General features: G+C 52.6%; 1 protein-coding gene across 1 annotated transcript in view; it reads right to left on the bottom strand.

Annotated features, from left to right (window-relative positions):
* Nucleotides 1-234: 234 nt before the first annotated feature.
* The window catches only part of XXYLT1 (xyloside xylosyltransferase 1), a 33,697-nt gene continuing 11,250 nt past the window's right edge, over nt 235-22,681 (bottom strand). Inside the window, exons 3-4 of the mRNA XM_048314226.1 lie at nt 13,592-13,724; nt 235-1,377 (exon numbers count right to left, since the gene is read on the bottom strand). Of these exons, the coding sequence (XP_048170183.1) occupies nt 981-1,377; nt 13,592-13,724 (530 nt within the window). The 3' untranslated portion in view covers nt 235-980. The remainder of the gene's footprint in view (nt 1,378-13,591; nt 13,725-22,681) is intronic.

The following is a 22,681-nucleotide window of genomic DNA, read 5'->3' as shown; positions in this document are numbered from 1 at the left end:
AGCACAGGCAGCTCCCAGCTCCTTCCAAACCAACCCTGGCTACAGTGGTGATGATCTTTAAAATCCAGCTACTTTACTTGCATCACTCACATGGGACAGATGTGGGATAAGCTATGTGGGGCACCACATTCAACTGCCCAGCAGATACACATCAGCTACTTTTTAATCATGATAAGAGCAGGAAACCTCCTATTGCACAGGACTTCAGTTGTGCCACATAAAAACAGTCGAGCGTGTCTGACATCTGCAGCTTTATTCTCGTATGAAAGGTTAAAGGCAAAGCCAGGAAAATGAACCTATTGCTACACACTCACTGAACACTTCTAGGACAACACAGGGCAGTAAAGCTTTTATTGCTAAGAAGAACCAATGAAAGGCTTTAAAGCTCATCCAGCATTCAAGTTTTGTTTGTAAGTAACCCAATTTAAAGCAGCTTTTCAGTCTTTAAAGCCTTCTCGCCTTTCTGGAATGCTTCAAAAGGAAGATGACCTGAGGACAGTGTCTACTCTCCAGAGGGACCAGACCAATGCTCTGCATGAGGTGCAGAAATGGGCCACCGAGGAATGACAAATGAAACCAACTGCCTGCTGGGGACTCCTGCTGACCATCAGACAAGGCAAAGCTGCGCAGCACCCAGGGAGCTGGACCCTGACAAGTGCAAAAGCAGCAGTCTCTGATGGCCCCTCAGCTGTCCCCATGCCCCAGCAGCTGAGGCACAGATGGGCAACGTGGACTTTAGAGCCAGGAGCTGAGCCCTGGACAAAGTGGCTCTGGATGTCCCGTTCCAACAACTGAACTGCCCTTCCTCTTGGAGGGTGAGGCTACAGGCAGTGGGATACTGAATGCTCTTGGGATCCCTAGATCCCCCCAGGATGTGCTGGATCAGAGCTGGTCACTCCTCCTGAGGGACTGTTAGCACAGCCACTATGGCTTTGCAGGTCTTGCTGCAGTCAGAGCTGCTCCTGGGGCCAGTGGGTGCCTCAGTCTTCAGGGATTGGGGTGTTGCAGTTCCCATGGTAAATTTTGACCTCCCCCTCACACTGGAAGTACTGGTCAAACACGTCGCTGTATCCATGATCCCTCCACCATGTGCAAAGCTGCCGGTTCCACGTGCAGTCAAGCACATGGAAAAGCTCTGGGTGCTCCATCCCCACCATAGTGAAGAAATCCTGGTCCCCAAGGTGGCCCTTGAAGTGGTACTTCTCCGTCAGCTTCTGCACCATGGTGGGCTCCAGCAGCTGGTTGTAGAGCTTGGATTGCCTCATGGCTTCCAGGTTCAGGAGCAGGACACCACTGTTGAAGCCTGGCAGCCCATCAGGAGGGGGCTCCCCCACTTTGGTTTGGGGGTTCTCACGGCGATACTGCCAGAAGGTGTGCCTGGAAAGAGAGGAAGAGCAGGAACAGGGACATCAGGGAGTGCAGCCTGAGGAGCAGACACCTCAAGTCTGGGCAGGTCTGGATCACAGCACAGGACCTACCACCCACCCAAGGGATCTCACAGTGCTTGTCTTCCATCTGGAGGCACCCAGCTTCTCCGAGAAGCCAGTGCTTCACAGGCTGCCTTTCTCTCCATCCCTCTGCACAGGATATTGCCCAGACTTCAAACCACTCTGCTTACCATCTCCTAAAGCCCCTTTTGTTTCTACCAGCATCATTCTAGGGAGCCAAGTGGACACAGGATCGTATGACTGCTCACACGGCTGTGCAGGGAGACAAAACCACATCCCCAGTGCCTTGGGCGAACCACCAGAAGTGTCCTCATTTTGATTACCTAAGCAAGCAGCCCAGAAATTTCTTTGGCTCCTTTCTCAGTCCTAGATCAGAGAACACACCTCACCATACATACACTGGCTGCTCCCACTTGCAGGAATTGAATTAATCCCACGCTATTCCCCAGGTAGCTGGCTCTGCCTCCATTCAGTCTGAAAGTCTTCTTCCCTCAAACAGCATCCTCTGCTGCAAAGCTGAGCACCTTGAGAGCTGTCTGAGCCTGTTGTTCAGAGGAGGGCAGGATGGACCTGTGACCCCCACCACCACCTGAAAGCCCAGGGCTGCTAGCACTGCTGTCTCCTTCCAGCCCTCACACTTCAGGTAAAGTTACAGAAGTGGTTTTTTACACCTTACTGTCAAGATGTCAAGGAGAAACAGTGTTAGAAAGAATAAGCCAAGCCTGCCGCTGGTTTCTCTTCAAACCTGTCAGACACCATCCAAAGTCTCTGTGCAGCTCAAGGCAATGAGAACTTGTTGATAGATTTAGCACCCAAATGTTTAAAGTGGTCCCATGCTTGGAAGCTGAAGCTGGACTCCATCAGATGTAAGAAGATGCAAGGACATTTGCCCCTGGAACAGCTCCAGAGGCAAGGTGGGTACTCCTCCACTGCAAACATTTAAATTTTTCTTCTAAGAAGCCATGTTGAGCTCCCACAGGCACTTGCTCAGGGACTCCTACAGCTTGTACAGAGATCAGACTATCAAATCCATCCTTCTGGCCTGTGCTCTGGATCCCCAGCACAGCGAGACTGGTCAAGGTGACAGCCAGGATTCAACAGCCACCAGCAGAATTATCCCAGCAGAAAACATGGATTGATTAATGATGTCAACTGTGGATATATTTTTTATTTCCTGATCTGGAGAACCACAAGCATCATGCAGCATCACTTCCTTAAAACTTTCCATTAAAGCACTGATATTTCCCATTTCATTACGGGTTCTTACACCATTCCCTTTCACCTGATTCAGAACAGAAAGGGTTTTTCCAAATGCCAGTTTCCCATGGAAGGAGGGCTCAGTCTTTAGGCAGCCATATCCATGCTTACCAGGGAAGGGGAGTGGAGGATGCGCTGCCTCATCAGAGCTCATGGGCAGCACTGCTGGTTGGACCTAAAGGGTGGGGAAGGAATAAAGGGCTCTGCCTCTGCAAAGAGCAATTGTGTCTTGAGGACAGGCAAAGACAACTCACGGATGGCCTGCTCCTTAGAAAAGGAAGGCAAAGCATTCTCCATGCAGCACTAAAGGGAACCTCAACCTGCAAAGACAAGCCCCAGCCATGTACCAATCAGCCTCCTGAAGTGCTCAGATCCAGGGAGTGGCTAGCCCACCCCTGCATCCTCTGCTCTTGCTTCTCCCTAGCAGTGCCAAGAAAGCCATCCCCCTTGCCCAGAATGTTACACTGGAAGCTGCCAGGAGGGAGAGGGTGAGCAGTGCCACAGAGGGGAGCACATTTCCAGCTCCACAGCAGTGAAGCTGATTCCTTTCACATTCTTACCTCTAAACACATGCTGCCCAAGCTAAGGGACAAGATTACAGCCACTGCAAGCATCCAGGATAAGAAAAATGCAAGGACCCAGGCCCTCAGCATTGCCAGGCTGTGGTGGGGCTAAAGCAAATCTGTATCAAATGACTCAATTTTTCAGCAATGCTGTTCCCTGGATGACTCATGGACGGCTGATAACGTGCCCTTTTCTACAGGAAGAGGAGGCAGACTGACAAGCAGCAATTGTTCAGCCCTTCCTCCCAGCGCTGGTGTGACAGGGCCGTCCTCCCCTGGCTGTGTGCAGGGAGGGTAGGGCCATCCCCAGGGAGCGATGCTGAGGTGAGATCCAGGATGTGATGAGCTGCAGGTGGCTCCGCAGTGCCGATGGTTTGGGAACCTGCTCACAGCTGAGCACAACAGCCTTGCCCCTGCTGGGCTCAGGCCAACCAAGAGAAAGGTATTCTGGAAGAGCCACTGGCAGCAGCTGTTCAGACAAGATTTTTCTTGGCTTTTGTCTTTCAAATGGAGGGTTTTGGAACTGTCCTGTAGGGGCCAGGACAGAGAAGAGCATGGCTGAAAGGCACCTCCACCCAGTTAGAAGTGGAAGGAGTGGCAAGTATGAGAGCATTGTTCTCTTCAGAGGAGATGGGGCCAGGGAAGCACAACAACCAGCCAAACAGCTGACCCAGCCTGTACCCACTCCACTCTGTCCTGCCCGGCATTGCTGCTTGGCACCCACCGCAAAACATAAGGGGAAAACTCCAGGGGCTGGATGAGCGTGCTCTCAGGATGTGTCCTTGAGACAATCATCAAGGAACTGAACCCCAACTGTATGCAATGGAAATGTCTCCCTGACCCAAGCCCCTGGAGTGGCTGGGATCTCCCTGGGAACAGTTCAGGCAGGACAGTGTGACCTCCTCTCTGTGCCCCTAGCAGCAAAAGCCTGGGCAGGAAGGCAGCCCGGAGATGCCGACACCACCAGGATGCATCGGGGCAGGAAGCTGCTAGCCGGGAGAAAGGGAGGAGAAAGGAAGAGGAGGCATTTGGGGCTTTTGTTAACTGCTCCAACCCATCTAGATGGGAGGAGACAAAGGTGACCTGTGGCCCCAGACCCCGTGCCATGGTGCAGGGGAGCTGTGTGGGGCCTGCCGCAAGCGCCTGCAGCCCCGACAGGCTTTGCTTTGAGGAGCTGTTTATAAACAGAGCCGGCGTGTGCTAGGAAACATCTGGAGAAGAGCATTTCCAAGCATTCAAACGCCAGGCCCAGGCAGCCCAGATAAAATCCCCTGCTTCCAGCAGGACTTCCCTTGCTGGCCCAGCACAGGGCGCTGCAGCAGCACCTCCCCTGCCTCGCAGCCCGGCGGTCACGAGCCCCAGCTCACAGAGCTGCCATCACACCCTTCCAAACGCCTCGCTGGGGACAGCTGCCAGGGCAGGAGGGACCACTCCACCCACCAGCTGTACTGCAGGGCCTTCTCTTGCTTTCGTGTGCAGCAAGGGACAAACAAGTCGGGGAAGACTTTGTCCAAATCTGTGAACTTCCACTCATTTACTTCAGCTCTGGGTTATGGGACAACTTCATAGGATGAGCTGGAAACCCGTGGTAAAGCAGCAGGGTGCCCGAGCTGGCAGGAAAGGCAAGATGCAGGGGTTACTGCCAGCTGGGAGACCAGCAGCAAGCTCAAAGCACTTGCCCCACAAGCAGCAGACTGGGCTTGTGTGCCTATACCCATCTGATGTTCAAGAGGCTGCAACCCTGCCACACCAGCTGTGCAGCTGCCACTGGGCTTGCTGCTGAAGATGTGGATCTTCCCCATGTGTCCATATTTCCAGGAATGCCTCCCTCCACAGGCATCTGGGGCATCAAGGAGCCAGGTCAAAAAGACATGAAGTGAAAGGAGATACCAGGCCAGACCCAGGGTGGATGTGGTTAGAGGATGCTCCTGGAAGGATGCAGGGTCTCTGAATGCCAGCATGCACTGCATGAGCCTAGTACCCAGGGAGGAAAGCTGCATGGCCTCTCCCTCACCAAAGGGGAAGCAAAGCCAACAGTCATGGGATAAAGCCACAAAAATAGGGAATCTGCAAGATTCTGGATGTAATACACATCCCGGAAACAGTCAACTCCTTGCTGGAGCTCACTGATTTGCTCCAGCACTGCCAGAGTTTGGGCAGCTGTCTGGGAGAGCAGGATGGACAGTGGCAGCAGGCCAGCATCTCAAGGATGCGTTTTGTCAGCAAGTCTCTTTCACAGGGGTCAGGGGCTGGGGAACCCTGAGCCCCATCTAGCCATGTATGAGGCTCCTGGAGCAGAAGGGAAGCATGGGCTGCCAGCCATCCCTCTCTGAGCCAGTCCAGCAGCAGTCCTGCCAGCCCAAACACCAACTAAAATACCAAGCGCATGCTCTCGTACCTCCAAATACATCGTTCAGTTCCTGAGCCAGAACATGGATGGCTGCCGGCGTTATCCCCAGATGCAGGCACGTGCCCAGCTGGCAAACACCACTGCTCCTGTGCAATGAGGCACAAGCACACCTTGCTCCCTGCGCCGTGTGCTGCCAGGACTCCCCCGGCGTGGCAGGAGGACAGAGCACCAAGCAATCCCTGGCTGAGCTGCCCACCTGGTGGTGCCTGGGACCTGCAGGACCCCAGAGAGCTTGTCAGAGGTAGATGGGACAGGAGCCCCAATGGGAAGTATGCAGTGTCCTGATGGGGACAGGGGATGTGCTTGAAGTGGGAGAGAGCAAAGGGGAGACCCTGACAGCAGCTTCTGTCCTGCTTGGAGGAGAGGGTGTGGGCAGTGGGGAGGGAAGAATGATGGGAATGATGGGAATGATGGCATGGTCCATTCAGGGGGTGATGGTGGCTCTCCCCCTTAATCCTTAGCACGAAGTAAAGCACAGCCAAGAAACTTCCCTGCATCTTTCTCCTCTTGGTTAATCCTCACAGTGGCAGGCAGCTGTCAGCCCCTTACCATCACTGTGTTCAATTGAGATTAACCCTCAGGAAAGGCCAGCTCCCCTTCCTCCCTCTTCTCCCACCTCCAGAAGGCACTGCTGCAATAAAGGTGGGCCCTTCCAAGTTTCTGCCACACAAAGGGAGGCAACCACCCGGAGCAGCATCCAACCCAGCTACCTCCTCCTGCCCCAGCAGCTGGACCTCAGCCTGGTGAGCTCAGTGGCTTTGCAACAAAGCAGCCCTTGTTGCTAATTGCTTATTTTCCATGTGCAATTGCTAAATCTCTTAAGGAGCCAGGACAGCAGGTTCAGTACCAGCTCAGTCCACAGCACCTTAGCTGATGCTGAGCAGCTTGTGTAATCCAGGAAATCCCAGCTCCACGCTTCTCAGGAGCACCATGTACCCAGTGATGCGCAGTGGCATCACCAACACAGCAGTACTCCTTGCCCTGCCAGGGAAAATATCACTCTGGGGCAAAAAAACTGCAATTTCCATCCTGGGACAAAGAACAGGATGTGTTGGTGTGCACACCAGGACCACCTTACCCCTTCTCTGATGGGTTCAGGGTAAAGGTCCAGCTCAGGCAGGATCTCCAGGCCTCCCATGGAAAATACTGATGAAGCAACAGACTGAGCTCTTCAATGAGGACATCAATAATTCCTTAATAAACTTCTCATGTAAGGCACAAATTATGTCTGTACAGTGCTGGTCTCTACCACAGCCCAGCCTGCATGCCAAACTTTTAAAAGGCCTGTATTTAGAGCAGCAAATTGATTCTCACTGATGACATTTCTGGGTGGACTTAGTCCAAAAATGGGAACACTTAAATAGATGACAAATGACAACTTGTGAACACAGCTTGTGAGCTAAACCTTTCTTTGGGACAGATTTTCAAGGGGGGCGCCCCTCACCACCAAACATTTGTACACCCCACGCCAGTGCTAAAATCATCCTCCAAATAGAGGTGAGACCATAAATCCCTGTTTGGGTCTTATAGACCCTATATATTCCCTCTATAGATCAAATGCCTGTGGCACTGGTGCCTGCAGAGCAACAACCTGTGTGTGTTTATCAGCACCTTTATCAGCACCCATACAGGAAGGGGAGCAACCCATCCACAGGGACGCTCTAGAACACTGTGGGCCTAATTACTGCCAAAATGGCAGATTTCTATTAACAACTGTGAATGAACTCTTCTCTGGCAGTGTTCTCCTGCCTGCCTTGGAAGCACAGGCTGCCTGCTCTGGGCCACACTTGTCAGCTGATGGGACTCTTGGGAACAGGGGAGATGCTCTCCCTTCACAGAAGCTCCCCTTCTGCTTAATATTATTAACAGTATTTGTGCTAATCAGTGTGAAGTTGTGGTTGTCAGATCTTGTCCAATTTATTAATTGTTTTTAAATGACATTTCAAGTTTGCATCGTAGTGCGAATAAATTGGACAGGTCTTACATATTAATGATATTCACAGTTGTAAACAACACGACCCTTTACCTTCTTGGATAATTTTTTAAATCAGAGGTAAAGCTGAATTCCTGAAATTAATTCTGCTGCCAGTTCCTTGCAGGTTCTGCTTGTTCTGTAATTTTGGCTGCTTCTTGGCAGCCACTGCCAAACAATTCCTAGAACCATTTTCTCCATGCGTCGAGCAGGAGCACTTGCTACAAATCAAGTCAAAGTCTTGAAATGGTTTAAAATCCAAAGTGCCCAGGGTTTGGAGCTTGCAGACTGTGGGCAGGCAGCATTGACATCACAATGGTACAAATGGCAGGGCACAAATTCTCCTGCCTTTACTCCTGAGGGGCTTGGGGAACAGAACCCTTTGTGGAAGCCAGCTCTCTGCTCCCCCAGGGCAAAAGCCCTTGGAAAAAAAATAAAGTCTCCAAATCAGGGCCACCTGCCTGCATGAAAAGTCCACAAAACCAGGAAAACTCAGACAGGAGGACCTGCTTGTTGGAGATGGTTATCTCCAGTTCTGGAAAGCTCCACTGCAGGCAGCAGCCCACCTGCACTCTTATATCTTACAACCACCACCACTGCCTCTGCCAGGGAAGCCAGCTGCTCCTTGCTTGCAGCTGTCAGCCGTACTTTGGGGTTTTTTTTAGATCCCAAGAGAAGGTACAGAACGTACTGTCTCAGCCCAGACTCTCTGACAGCCTGGCTATGGATTTAGCATTAGCCTGCTCCCAGCCCAGGATAACTCCTTTCCTCTTCCAAACATCTGACAAAGTGACTTAGCACCGGTGCCGCTGCGCTCCCAGCAAACACCCAGCACAGCAAGTGCCGCGGCTCCACGTCCGGAGCTGCACAGTCCTGCTTCCACTCATTAATGGGCTTCTCTGGGCTATTTTACCAGCTCTAAAACAAGCAAAATGCATGCCACAGAGCACACAGCACACTTACAGCAGCTCCCACATGATCACAAGCAGAAACAAAGCTTTTCCTTTCTACAAAATAATGTCCTGTTTGAGCTCTCCCTAGGTTTTATGCAAAGGCAAAGGTGAATGGCCTTGCAGCCACACAGGGACCCAAGTGTCGGTCCTTTGTAGTCTGTAGCTGTCGCTTTGATATAGATATCCTTTCCTACTGAACAAACTTTTATCATTTCCAACACTGTGGATTCCCAAGATGTCTCAAGCTTTAATTAGCTTCTTTCCACAGGGGACAGCAGTAAAAATCTCACCCAACAGCAGAAATTGAGAGAGAAGCCACCCTTCCAGCCCCAGCTGTGTGCATTCCCAGACCTGTGATGCTCTGGGACCTCTCCTGAGGCCCATCTTCGCTGCAGGTATCTTCCTCCTAGCTGGAGGGGGTAAAAACATCCATCTGAGGACCTGTGGGTTAGGTCCTCCCTGTTGCCAGCAGACCATTCCTCCCCAAGGAGACCTCTAAGGTGAGCATGATGGGGGCAGTGCTGAGGGCCCCTGGTGGTGCTGGCACTCTGGGCACCCAGAGCCCACTGTCACTGGCAGTGCCAGTGCCAGCATCAGCAGTGTGCTTAGCAGCGAAGTGCTTAGGCAGCAAAGAGGCTGGGCTGGCTGTGGGGATGGGAGCAGGGGGCATGGCGTGGCACACTGGCCCGGGGTCAGGCCAAGGCTGCCGAGAGCAGCTGTGCAATCAATACCACTGCTCTGCTTCCTCTCACATGCCACCAGTGTGACCAGAGGGATCTATAACCAGGAAATGTGTTAAGAATAGGGTTTAAGCTCTGCCTTTAGTAATCTGAGAGCTCTCAGGACATTTTGGGGAATGCCACAGTATCTCCCCACTCTGTTCCTCTCAACCACAGGGCTGCTTTGAAATGAGGAGTCTTATTCCTTTGGCGCCTGGCAGCACTAAGCTCCTGTGCTTGGGAACAAGTACTGAGCCAAGCCAGGCTGGCAGAGAGGCACAGGTAGGTCTGGGCTGCATTGGTGTGAGGATGTCATCATCGTGCCTTGATGGAGACCCCGCTATGCCCCAGGTGCAGCCCTGCTGCTCACACCTGGCCAAGAGGCTGAGGGGCAGCAGGCTGTGCTTCCACCAGCTGGCCAGGAGACTGAGGGGAAGCAGGCCGTGCTTCCAGCACCAGCCATGGCACAGCTACACTGCTGGGAGCACAGCTGAGATGCTCCACAGGCCGGGCACGTACCCACACACCCACAAAGGACAGTGACCTGCCTGCCCATCTGGTCACCCCCATGCAGGCTGAATCTGCAGTGCTTTTCTGCATGTTTCTTAGCAGGTCTCAAGAGCACCAGAGAGCCTGGACTTCTCAATTTGGCCAGGATCTGGCATGGAAGGCTCAGCGCAACATAAATATTTATACAGACCATTATCACTCCGTCTATGTAGCCTGGTGAGCAGGACACTGCCAGCACAACTGAGCAGCTGAAATGCTGCAGGGGACAACAGGACTTTTAATTACGGTTATGACTCTGCAGAAGCACCTCCTTGCATGGAAAGCCTTTTGGATGATGCAAACTTCAGATGCAGAGTCTAATCTTTCCATCAAAATCACTCCCACTGAAGTCAGAGCTCCTGATCTTGGCCACAGTGTGAACCTTGTGCAGGCAGACATATGAGCAGGCATAAGTCAGCCTGGGAAGAGGCTCTTCTGCAGGCCAGTATTCAAACAACAGCCTGGCAGAAGGAATCGAGTGCTGCCATGGAAAGCCCACAAGCATCTAGGAGGTGTTGGACTGTACCAGTGTCCTCAACAATCCCACCATGGGGGCAGCTTCTTGTGGGATGAAGCTCTGCCTGCAATCCTATCCACAGAGGTGTTGACTGACCCAAAAGCCACAGGAAGAACAACATGCCTGACCCATGGACAGGGTGCCTCTTTTCCCCGCAATGGCCGCAGAGATGGAAACCTGACACCGATGACCTCCGACCTCAGATCACTTCCTGCAGGTGACATGGGCTCCTTCCACCTCCCCCTCTGCATCCAGGACTCCCTGCCAGACACTGCAGGGTGATCCATATCCAGCTTCAGCAGGAGCTACTGCTCTCCACAGGCCACTCCAACTCACCCTGAGCGGCCCCAAAGGACAGGTCAACCCCAGACTGTGCAACAGTTAAATCCCAGCACTGGCGTAGCAGGAGGGCCGGGAGATCCTGTTGCTCAGAGAAATGTGTTTGTCCAAGACAAACAGTGGCCGGGCATTGTTTCAGCATGAGTCAAGCGAGTGGAAACACTCCCGTGCCATCCTGTTTTGCTGTCTGGAGGTCTCCCCTACCTTCAGGATATGCAGACAGGCTCCAGGATGTTTCCGATTTGCTGTTCTCTTACTCCTCCATTTCCCGTAAAGGTCTGTGCCCAGCACTGCTTGGTGCACCAGCGCAGCAGCCTGAGCCTCTTGCAGCCCCAGCCTGTGCCTAGAGAGTGCAGCCTACAGCCAGGCAGCCCATGGGCAGCTGGTGGGAACAAATGGTGGGTTGATCTCCATTCATTCTTCCCATTGCTACACACCAGGAAAGACGGCACCCAGACCCTTCCCGGCCACTGGCTTACCCTGCCCCAGGGAACCGAGTCCACAGCTCCACGAGCAAGCTCAGGACAGCTCTGCTAACTTGCCCCAAGTCCTCTGATGTTTTGGGGCAAAGCTGGGGCAGCTGAGAGCTGTGTGAAATGGTGAGGAAAACGTGAGTGGCAACACAGAGACCCCTCCATCGCCTCGTAATCCTCCTCCACCCCCACAACCATTTTCCCAACTGATGCTTCAAGCCTGCACACATGGCAAACAACGCGGCTGGAGCTGACACCTCTTATTTCACACCTACAACACGTTTTTATCTGTCTAAAAGTATAAAAATAGCAAAGATTTTTTTTTTTTTACAAAGACATCCATGCTTTGTCAGCTCATGTTTGTGTCTGGAAACCCCTTTAGCAGCGAGGTGCGAGCCCCGCAGGGTGCAGGGCTTGGCAGGAGGGCAGGCTGGAGTTTGCACAGCTCGCCCCACAACGGGTGATCTGGCAACAAAAAGGATCAGGAACTTGTTTTCACATGAAGATCAAAACAACACAAGAAAAAAAGCACAACACAGCCCAAAGTGACCCAGAACGTCAAAACTGCAACAACAGAAAGTTCAGCCCAAAAATGCAGCCTGTGAGGGCTGTTATTGCTTGGTGTGTTTGTCCCCACTGCGGGCGGCAGGAGGGGGAGAACATGGCTATGGCTTGGGTCAGGTATTCAGTGCTCAGCCCCTGATCCTGTGCCTTGTCCCCTGCCATGCTGAAAGGCTCTCCAGCAGAGCACCCCAAACCTTAATTCAGTCCCCTCCAGGCACGCCTGGTCCCACAAACCACATCCAGGCAGCAGAACACCATCCCCACTCCCTAGTTGTGCATGGAAATAATGCAGAACCCTGCAGAGACAAAAACAAAGTGATTCCAACCTGCACTAACTGCAGGCGAACAAACGCTCCATTTACCCCGTTCCAGGCTGCACCGCTAATGAAGGGCACCTGCCCTGCCGGGCTGACCGAGGCCACAGTCCCACAGCCGCTCTTGGCTGCGGCTCTTCCCTCCATCCTGCTTTAAGCTCTAACAATTGAATATGATTAACTGGGGCCAGATTTACCATTCTGGGCACCAAAATCCTGTCAGGACACCTAAAGCAGATACAGGAGCCCTCCGCACTCTGAGCATGGTGCTACCCCATGGAGACAAGACCTCAGCATCTGTGTTCCTCTAGTCCCAGCTCTCCCTGCCAAGAGTACCAATCAGGAGAGAGGCAAGACTTATGCCACAGACAGAGAGATGTCTTTTTCCAGCTCAGGAATAGTGGTGACTTCTGTAGTTTGAGCAATCCACATGCTCTTCTGTGGTTTAGGCTTCCAGGAAGCAATTGGTGGTGATTAATGACCACCAATCCCCTGTTGATCAACTTCTTCTCTGTCTCTACCCTCTTCCCATCTGGATGCACAAGGAGCAAGAATGGCTGGTCTGGATTTTTGCAGCTCAGCCTTTGCCCAAGCACGCTGCTGGTCACGTCTTACGAGGTTCAGTAGGGAAGAAGGCTTCCAGTAGGGAAGGAAAAGACATACAGACCTCCTGCTCCTTTTTATCTTTCTCCAAGAAGTTTTCCTTTAGGATTAGCAAATCTAACCAAGCCATCTCAGATGCTCAAACTCAGCTGTGCTGCGATCCATTAAGGCATCCTGGGATGATTATCTGATTTACCCTGGATTAAAAGAAAACCTGAGATCTATCCTTGGGACAACAGAGGCTAAACTAAATCAATTTCTCTAACCACCTGGAAATATGTGTGTCCCTGAATCCCAGCAGTGATCCATGAGCAGGAAGGACTGGGCCACCCCTTGGTGAGTGGTTTCCAGCACAGCCGGCAGTGGCTGGTGGACTAAGGATCTGAAGAGCAAGGGACCATGAAGTCACCCTCATGCTTGCAAGACCAGGTCACCAAGAGTTGCCCATTCAAGAGTTGCTTCCCTGAGGGAAGCAGAAGGTGCACTGAGATCCCAGGGACCCAGAACCTCATTGTTGCCCAAACTCAACCCCTAGTCTCTGCAATACTCTCAGCCAAAACTTCTGAGCCCCAACACACAAACTGAAGCTCCAGAATGCAATTGCAACACCTCAGCAGGCATGGAGGGGCAAACATGCCTCTAGATGTACTAGAGTCCAGGCATGGATTTTGGCACTGATGATCAGGAATTTGGCTCTGGAAGCCTTATGAACAAGCAAACAAACCACAGCGGCACTATATGCTTTGCTCATACCAATTTACATATTAAGTCCCTCGGCAGGGATTAAAGCAGGTTCCCACTGCTTAAACCACTGCTCCCTAGGTTTTTTTCTGAAGAGCAACCTGAATTGAAGAGAAGACACCAGCCACCCACTGCTCACTCCCTGCTCCCCACAGGGAGGGGGCTGTACCTGTACACTGGTTGCATTTCCCTGGCAATCCCAACAACTGCTCCCTCCGGGAAGTTGTCAAACTCATCAAACAGGTCTCGGATGTTGGTCTTGTACTTCAAGTCCAAGTCTACCTGGATGATCTGTGTTATTTCTGAAAACACAAAGAGGAAAAGTCAGCAATATAAGACAAAACTGTAACCAGTGATCACCAGCAGCTACTGGAGGAACTGCACCCAGTGAGGATTTGGTGCAATCGGCTCCATGGGCAAGATTCGACCAGCTCAGAGCAAACACAATTCAGCTGCAACCTCTGCATGAAGCAAACAAACTTCAACCACCATGAAGTATTTACCACTGTGTGTTGACTTCAGAAATAATTTCTGGTTACCCCCTCCTATCCACTCACTCCTTCCTTCCAGAAAACTGGTTTTCCATATAACTGACAAAAGCAAGAGGTAGCTTCAAACCAGCCTCTCTCCCTTTCCAGAAGCGCTTCTGCAGTGCCAGCCACACAAAACCCCATGTTTACCTTCTGCTACCAACTTCATAAGCATTTTCCATCTCCAGCCCAGAGAGCATCCATCCCTGGCCCAACATACCAAAGCAATTTCCATCACAGACAACATCAGTCTACCACATGACACCTCCGGTATCACCTGCACAAACCCATTAGCTCCCAGCGAACTTGCCATGGGCTTCCCTGAGGAAGAGATTACACAGATTACAGCCCTCTGCTTGCACAGAACTCCTGGTGATCTGCAGCAGCCTAGAAGACTTTAATATTGCTGGTGGTACCCTCTCAGAGGCAAGGGGGGTTGTGAAGACATGGAAGCATCTTCCACTTGCAGCGAGACATCAAGAACAAGGAGAGGCTGGAGGACATAATTCTCAAGGCTGGGCCTGAGCTCGTTAACAGGGTCAGGCCCCTGCCCCAAATTTGTCCCAGTCTCCTCTGCAGCACACAGGACCAAAAGATGGAGATGCTGCTTGGGAGAGTGTGCAGATGTGCCTTGTCAAGACTGCTCATCCCAGGCGGATCTGGGGATGCTGCATGGAGTGCAGCAGGCCAAGTGCAATGCAGCAAGTGCAAACACTACAAGAGATCAGACCATCAGATGGGATCCCCCAGCCATGGGCAAAGCCATGGCCATTTTGGGGCTAGCGCAGCTCAGTCCTTCTCAGGGACTGCGAGTGGAGCCATCCCCAGGGGGTTACGTAATGCCCCTGCTATTTATATGTGTTATAAAAGCCAAGAGCAAATTGGCCAGGTTGCTTAGCACTCGGCACTAATTGGATTGTAAGGCTGTGTCAACCCGTTTTGGTCCCACTCATCATGCACAGATGCCCTTACAGTTCCCTGCAGGCTAGACCTGTCTGTCACCACCACTTCCAGAGCAATTAGCAAATCAAGCCCTCATCATTCCTCTTGCCCAGTACCTGCAGGCAGGAGGACAAGCCCTGCCTGCCCTCACCTTCTGCTGCCTGCGTCTGCTGTGCCTATGGGCAGGGCTTCCCATCACACTGGTGTTGCTGGGGCAGTGCCCAGACTCCAACCTTCCCACCATCATGATTCCTCATCCCCTCACCCTGTCGTGCTCGGGACAGGCTGCTGGCTACTCCTGGCTGCTGAGAGCAGGAGGCAATTGCTCTGTTTTCAGCCCCCAAAACCACCACTGGAACTAGAGACCCAGAGGCACCGAGAGCAGCCAGGCACCAGCAGGTATCCCCCAGCACGGGAGTGCAGCTTTGCATTTTCAAACGTGTTCATTGCTTCGTGTTTGTGTTTTAAGCAGATGCTGGGCTGTACAGCAGCTCTGAATGTTTTGCAGATCTTGCACTAATCTGGGGCTCTTGGCAATTGGTCATATGTACCACGTTGTCCTCATTTAAGAACAAAAAGGCCCTGTGAGGTTAAGCAAGAAATATACTGCTTACACTGCGAAGCACCCGAGCAGAAATATAAATCAAAGAGAAATAGTATCTAAGCTCCAACTTGGGTTGTATCTCAGTTTATTTTTTTAACATCCATCATGCTTTATCTGCTAAAGGGAAAGGCCATGCTCCCTTCAGCCCTCAGTACGGCAATCCTCAGGCCTACCGAGTATTTACCATCACCATAATCCTCTGTTTGCAAAGATTTAAAACCCAGGCACAGTAATTCACCACAGGCTAAAGCAGGTCTTGACCTGAAAGCTATTTCCCCCAGTCTTCTGAACTGCCTCAGAAATGGCCAAGCATATGAATCAGCAGAGCAGTGGATTTCTGCAATGAGGAACTAGATGTGTAGTATCCCAAATGCACCAATCCTCCCCAGCGGCCCAAACTACAGTGCGGCAAACCCCCAAATCCTAAACACTACTGTACTTGAGAATAACCAGACTGGTCACAAAACTCCAGGGCAAGAAGACCTTGGACTTCCAGCACAAGCTCAGCTCCAGAGAAATGCGGGGAGCCTGAGCCCTACAAGGTACTGCTGAGGCTGGGAAGAGGGGATGGGATTCCCAGGGGCATCCCAGCACAACTCGCCCTGGTGCACAGCAGCCATATGATGCCTCATCAGGTTTCAATTAAATCAACTGTGAGGCACGTCATCTGATTGTTCTCTAAAATTACAGATGAACGCCAACTGCAATTCATCACAGCAGAGAAAGAAAGCTGAGCTTGGAGGAAGCTCCAATCCCAACCCTGCCCACCCCAGCAGCTCAGTGGGTGAAAGGCTCTGGAGGGTCCCTGTGCAACCCAGAGGGTGCTGCCCAGCCAGCTGTCCCCAGAAGCCTTGGCTGAGCAGGGAGCACGCCACGAGCACAGCTGCAATGCCAGGCAGGGATGCCAGCGCCACAAGAAGCCCAGCATGGAGACACATGGTTTATTTTCACAAACACGCTGGGTTCTCCATCCTGCCCCTCATTAGACGCTTCTCATGTTTGGTTCCATGGGCAAGACAATGTTTGGTTCACCCCTGCACACTCATCCCATGCTGTGCCTTGTGTTTCCCCAAGGAAACACTAAGAAGAAATTAGACCCAGAAAGCACCAAGTACTTTTTCTTTAATTTTTCGAAATTTTAAAATTTTTTTGTTAAAGCAAGCATGAACTGCAACACTCATCCATAAGTGAGCATGGGTGACATTAAGCATCACTTTTCCAGATGCAGCTTGCACGCACAGATTAATGGCCGACACGATTTCTCTGCCTGGGACTGGCAAGGGGCCAGGCACTAATATTTATGATGTATCATGCTCTTTCGCCCTTCTACCAAGCGCTTTGTCCTGGCTGCCATGTGGGGGTGGAGGAATCGCGTGCTCTCTTTGGCAAAAGCCGCTCACAGGGATCCAGCTGGAAATGTGGGAAAAGGCTGAGTGTTCCGCTCAGCAGTGAGTTTCCCAACTTTGCCATACCGAGTAGAACCCTCCACTCTGTTCAGCTCCAGCTCTTCCGGCCATGGCATGGAAAGGGGAACTGTGCCAATCAAAGCAGAGATGGTCTCCATTAGCACTGACAGCTTTCCAGCACAGGTTGGCCTCATTTAAAGCTCATAATGTTTTACTGCAGCCTTGTATCAGCAGCCACAGCAGGGCTTTGCTCTAGGCTCGGCTCAAAACCTCCCCCCAGCCCTGTCCAGAGGGACATCAGAGATGCCTCATCCCACATCCTCATCCAGTGAGGGGGCACAGGCAGGCAGAGGTCATGTCCCTATGCCCTGCTGCCCCACATTCTCTACCAGGACCCAGTGGGGCTATGACAGCACACAGACAGGCACCCTGTCTGTGTGCTGAGGGGCATGACAGGTTGTCTGGATGCTCTGAAAGGCACCCAGGAGCCCCTCTGGCAGAAAGCGGCTTCTCCAAGTCTGATGGCCCTTCCCAGGAAGCATGGACCCCAAAAACTGCCCTATGGCACAGCAGGGATAGAGCAGGCATGCAGCGAGCCAGGCCACCCCACCACTGGAGTGGCATTTAGGAGTAAATATGATCTAGATGAGCAACCTGATCCACCAGGTGACATACCTGTCCATGGCAGGGGGGATGGACACAGATGAACTTTAGGGTCCCTTCCAACCCAAACCATTATATGATTCTATGAAATTGCTCTTCCCAGAAATGCCAGGCAGGATCATGAATGGCAGCAGGGGGCACAGGGAGGAGGAGAGCTGCTTTGGCAGAGGTAGCCAGAGCTCTGGGGATGTCATGCAGCAAGCAATCAGCAGCAGCTATTACCCCTCCAGCCCTTTAGAACCTGCTGCCATTGTTCAAAGAAGCCTATGGATGGGCAGCCTTGAACCTGCCCACAGAATAGAACTACTTTCCCCTAAGCTGAGTCAAGAGGATGGACTCTAAGAAATGTAACTAGTGGGTTTATAACTACAAGACAATGGGTGGAGGGTCAGGTGAAGAGGAGGCGCAAAGAAGCAGGAGCCTGCAGAGAGCAGCACAGGCTGTTCTGCAGCCAAAGTAATTTATGCTCATCCCAACAACTTTTTCTGTACAAGGGTCGCTTCCCTGGCAAAGCTGAGCACAGAGAGCAGAAGCAGGGCTGGGGTCTGAGTGCTGGCCTTGGATCCAAACCCTCCACTTCCATACAAACCACACAATCCTAGGCATCAGCATGCCACCACTGGCAGTGGAGAGGGGAAAAGAGTTGTGTCCAGGAACTTAATAGTGAAATGCAATCACAGTACAAAGGGCAGAAGCTGTCCAGCAAACATTGCAGTCTAAATAATTGATAATTGAGCAGTGGTTTAATAGATGTAAAGTAGAAGCAAGAATCAAAACCTACTCTAAGTGCTATAACTCTCCAGCCCACTGACAGGCTCATGTTGGCACAAGCTCAGCCCCCTCAGAGTTAAAAATCCTGCCTGCAGCTGGTCTGGCAGAGGAGATGCTGCAAGCAACAGTGGGATAGCAGGAGGGAACAGGACACCACCCCACCAGGCTGCAGTGTGCCTGAATCGTACACGCACTCCTGAGGCAAACACCTCTCACCAAGGCTGGTGGTAATTTGGCTCTGCTCCCACCATTCCCTGCACTGACATCTCCACCTGTCTCAACAAACCTTTTTTTAAGGACTAAAGCATTCTGATGCTCCATGCCAATCCGGAGAGACTCCTCCAACACAGAATCATGGAATTGTTTAGGCTGGAAAAGACCTTTAAGATCATTGAGTCCAGCTGTTAACCTGGCACTTAGCACAGATCAGGTGGGAGCACCTTGACCTCCCCACACCTCCTCTGCATCCCAGCAGTGACTTTTGGGGCCAGAGACACCTTAAGAGATGACATCAACAGGGGCACTGCTGGGACTGCTGACCCAGCTGTGTGACCCAGGCACACCACTTTGCCTTTTCCCACGGAGCCAGCACCTGCCAGCCCTGCAACACAAGGAGGCAAGACCCTGCTCCATCCTTCAGGAGGCAGCATGGGCAGTGGCCGGGTGATGGCCTGGCAAGGGCTGGGACAGAGAGCTGCTCAAGGCAGAGCCGTTCAGAGACCCTTCTGCAGGGCCAGCAGCAGCTGCAGCCAGCATGGGTGACACAGTGCAGCCAAGTGACGGGAGTGTCCCCTGCTGGCTGCAGCTCTGGGTGTTGTGGGGCTGCAGCAGGGTATGGGGAAGGCCAGGGGATGGCTGTGCATTTTGCCACTTGACTTGGACCACCAGAAGGAAGAGAGCCAAGCAACCAAAGCTCTCTGAGTTGGAGTCAGAAGGGGTGGGGATCTCAGGTCTGCTGGTCTACAAACGCCAGGCACACCTGGACAGTTTCCCCTCCACCTCTGAATCGCTTTGAGCAATGCTTTTTTCAGTCAGGTTTTTTAGCTGTCCCCATCATGACAGGACAAGATCCCAAGGAAAGAAGGACCTGTGAAGGACCTGCAGTGACTTTTAGATGGCTGCCCTGAGTAATAAACTTCCTGGAGAAGGGCAGCAGCCGCCAGCTCCAGCAGGCAGTGTGCCTGCAGCAGCAACACGTGGATCCACAAAGCTGCCTGTTCTGGCTGTGAAACCAGGATCCTCCGCCCTCACTGGCTCAGAGAGACGTGTGGCCAAGAAAAACTCCACTCCCACAGCCAGCACCATGGCCAGGCATGGATGCAGAGTGGGTGACAGGCTCCAGAGGTCCCTGTGCAATTCAGAGGGTGCTGCCCAGCAGCAGTAGCCAGCTGTCCCCACAAGCCTCAGCTGCACAGGGAGCAGGGCACGAGAACAGCTGCAGTGCCAGGCAGGGATGCCAGCACCTCAACAAGCCCAGTGTGGAGGCACACAGTTTATTTACACAAACAAGCTGGGTTCTCCTGCCCTTCATTACAGGCTCCCTGGGTTTGGCTCGCCCCCCCGCACTGGCAGCTGCCCCTGGCCACTCTCCCTGCTGCTGTCAGCAGCGCTGTGAGCAGCTTCCTCTCTGGCTGTGTGCTCCCCTGGCCAGCCCTTGTTTTCTCCACACACAGCCTCCCCTCTACGCTCAGGATCAGTCACTGCTGCCTGCCCGGCCAACCTTGGCAGCACTGGAGAGCCTTGCCCAGAGGAAGCAGCCAAGGCAGCGGCACATGTGCACATGTGCAAGCATGACATGGTCCTCAGAGGTTGCTGTCAGTGTGCTGGCTACTGGGGGGGCTGCAGTCCCCCTTCCCAGGACACGGAGCTGCTCCAGAGCCCACCCTCCCAAAAGAAGATGATGCTACAAAGCCCTGTCCCAGCAGAGCTTGCCAAGGTGCAGTACAGCTTACCTTTGAGCTGCGTACTTCAACACAGGTCCTCACATCTGCCAAGCAGCCAAGGGTCCCCTTGGCTCCTTGGGACAGCCCAGCAGCTGCCTGCCCATTAAACAGCCTCCCTCTCTGCACACAGAGCTCCAAGGCAGTGCAGGAGGCGATGTGCCCCAGAGACCTGGCTGCTAACCAGGTTTCTGCAGCACTGATTAGGCACCCAACAGAGCAGAGCAGTGGCTGCAGCACATCAGCTAATCAGCCTATCAGCTAATTAAAAAATTAGGCTGTCTGCCAGAGACAGATGACAAATCATTGCTACCACCCGTGCAGGGCAGGCACCTGGGTAAGCTCAGGGGTCTGGAGCAGCAGCAATGTTCCCAGGTATTGACAGCAGCATCACTTTGATCACCTTGGTCCACACCCTCCAGCCATCTCCTGAGGGAAAGGGAAGACTCAGCAGGAGACGGATGTGTTTTGTCCCAGGAAATTAATTTTTCCTGTGCGTCCAAGTGTCCCCTTGTAATTCATCAAGGTCTGAGGGACTAATATTTAGCAGTACTCAACACCTTGGCTCTTAACTGGACTTCAAGGTAGCAACATCGCTAAGCACGCGATAGCTTTCAGGACGGAGCTGGAAATGCTGTTTGCCTTGTATTTAATATATACTTCTGCTGGGGGAGGAGTGTGAAAACACTTTTTGGAGCTGAAGGAAGAGCAGCAGGAAACCTTTTAATCAGACAAAATAAGGTTTGATTCCAAGTTGCAAAAAATTACAAAAGAGAGGATGGGAAGCTGTGAAGTAACAAGCAGGTGAGATGGAAAGGGAAACCAAAAAGAGATACAGGAGAATAAATTTTCTAGGCTCACATCCCAGTTAACTGCACACACTGGGGGAAAGGGCTGCAGGCAGATTTTGTCCTTGTTTCTTCCTGCTAAGCTCTAATGAGCTATGGCAGAGCAGGGAGAGGTTGTGGGGGAGAGCAGCCCTGGCATCAACACCAGGTGACCCCCAGCAGCTTCCAACCCTTTGGGGATGGGCTGGGGAGAGAAGAGGGCAGCACCCACCACAGCACTGGGTGATGAGACCCTGCTGCTCCGTGGGGAGCAGGGGAAGCAGCCAGCCCTGGCCTGACAGATCTAGGACATCCAAAAATAATCGATGGTGGCACTGCAGCAAAGGGGCAGCCAGTGGAAATGATGAGAAGTGACACTACCCCCGGGGGCTGCGGGCCTCATTGGCCCCAGAGGCAGCAGTGCCACAGGGAAGGGGTCTGTGCCGTGACGCAGCACACAGGGGGCTTCCAGGCACTTGCTGAGCAGCATCCGTGTCCCCCTCACCACAGCAGCCCTTTGTGATGCCTCTTCCACACCAGAGCTGGGGCCAATGCACTCTCCTGCCAGGAGAGGCACGTCCCACAGGCAGCCAGACGGGGTTAGCAGCTCATCTCAGCGGATGTGGACCCCTCTACAGGGCCACAGCCCCTGGTGTTTACCTGGGGTGGGTTTGTTCAGAGGCCTGCTGCTGCCTGCTCCTGAAAAACATCATGAAAACAACTCTCTCAGCAGAACAGGCTCACCCCAGCAAGGAACAATGGCTGGCACTGCTCTCCCTATTGCTCGCAAATTGATCACTCCAGCCTCTTCCCTCCCCATCACAGGATCTGACATAAGCGCATGCAGCCCAGAGACAGGCTGGGAAGGGAATCTGGATGTTTTTCACGTGCTTGTGGTATGAAGAAGGGAGGGAGGCTATGAGAGCACATCAGAAACTATTAACACTCCCTCCATCCCTGTAAAGATGGAAACATTTTTGCCAGAAAGTAAATCCTTCAGCTACTGCAGCATCCCTTGGGAACTGCGGTTTGGGAGCACGTGGCTCTGGGGCCAACTCCCATGACTCCACTACAGACCCCAGTTTTCTGTGCGTTTTCCCAACATCTCCCCATCAACCCTGAAGCTTTTGGGACACAGGCACTCTCCTCCCAGCCCTCTCCCAACAGCTGCATCTCTGCATTCCCTGATGTGGTGGGGCTCAGCAATGATGGCAATGCTCAGCTAGCAGGAAAGGATCAGGAGTGACGCACTTTCAAAATGCTCACTTATTACAATTATTACAGTGATTTGCTGAGTTCTGTGGGCAGCTGTCCTGTGCACCAGGAATTGCTCCGCAGCTGACAAGAGGAAGAAGGGAGAGTGATGCCTCCCCGTGTCCCTCTGCCAGGCTCCACCCCAGAGACCTCTGATGCCCTGTGTGACACAGGATGTGTGCAGCATAACTCTGCACATGGGTGCTGTTGAGGGGACATCACACATGGGCACCTGGCACCCCATGGGCAAACAGCGTCTGACCTGGGCAATCCTGTGCTGTGATTCAAATAGCGTGGATGCAACGTTGAATCCTCATGCACA

Source organism: Corvus hawaiiensis, chromosome 10 (genome assembly GCF_020740725.1).
Source record: "Corvus hawaiiensis isolate bCorHaw1 chromosome 10, bCorHaw1.pri.cur, whole genome shotgun sequence".
In the NCBI taxonomy this organism is placed as follows: Eukaryota; Metazoa; Chordata; class Aves; order Passeriformes; family Corvidae; genus Corvus; species Corvus hawaiiensis.
The sequence above is the reverse complement of the archived record's forward strand: the minus strand, read 5'-3'. Positions and strand labels throughout refer to the sequence as shown.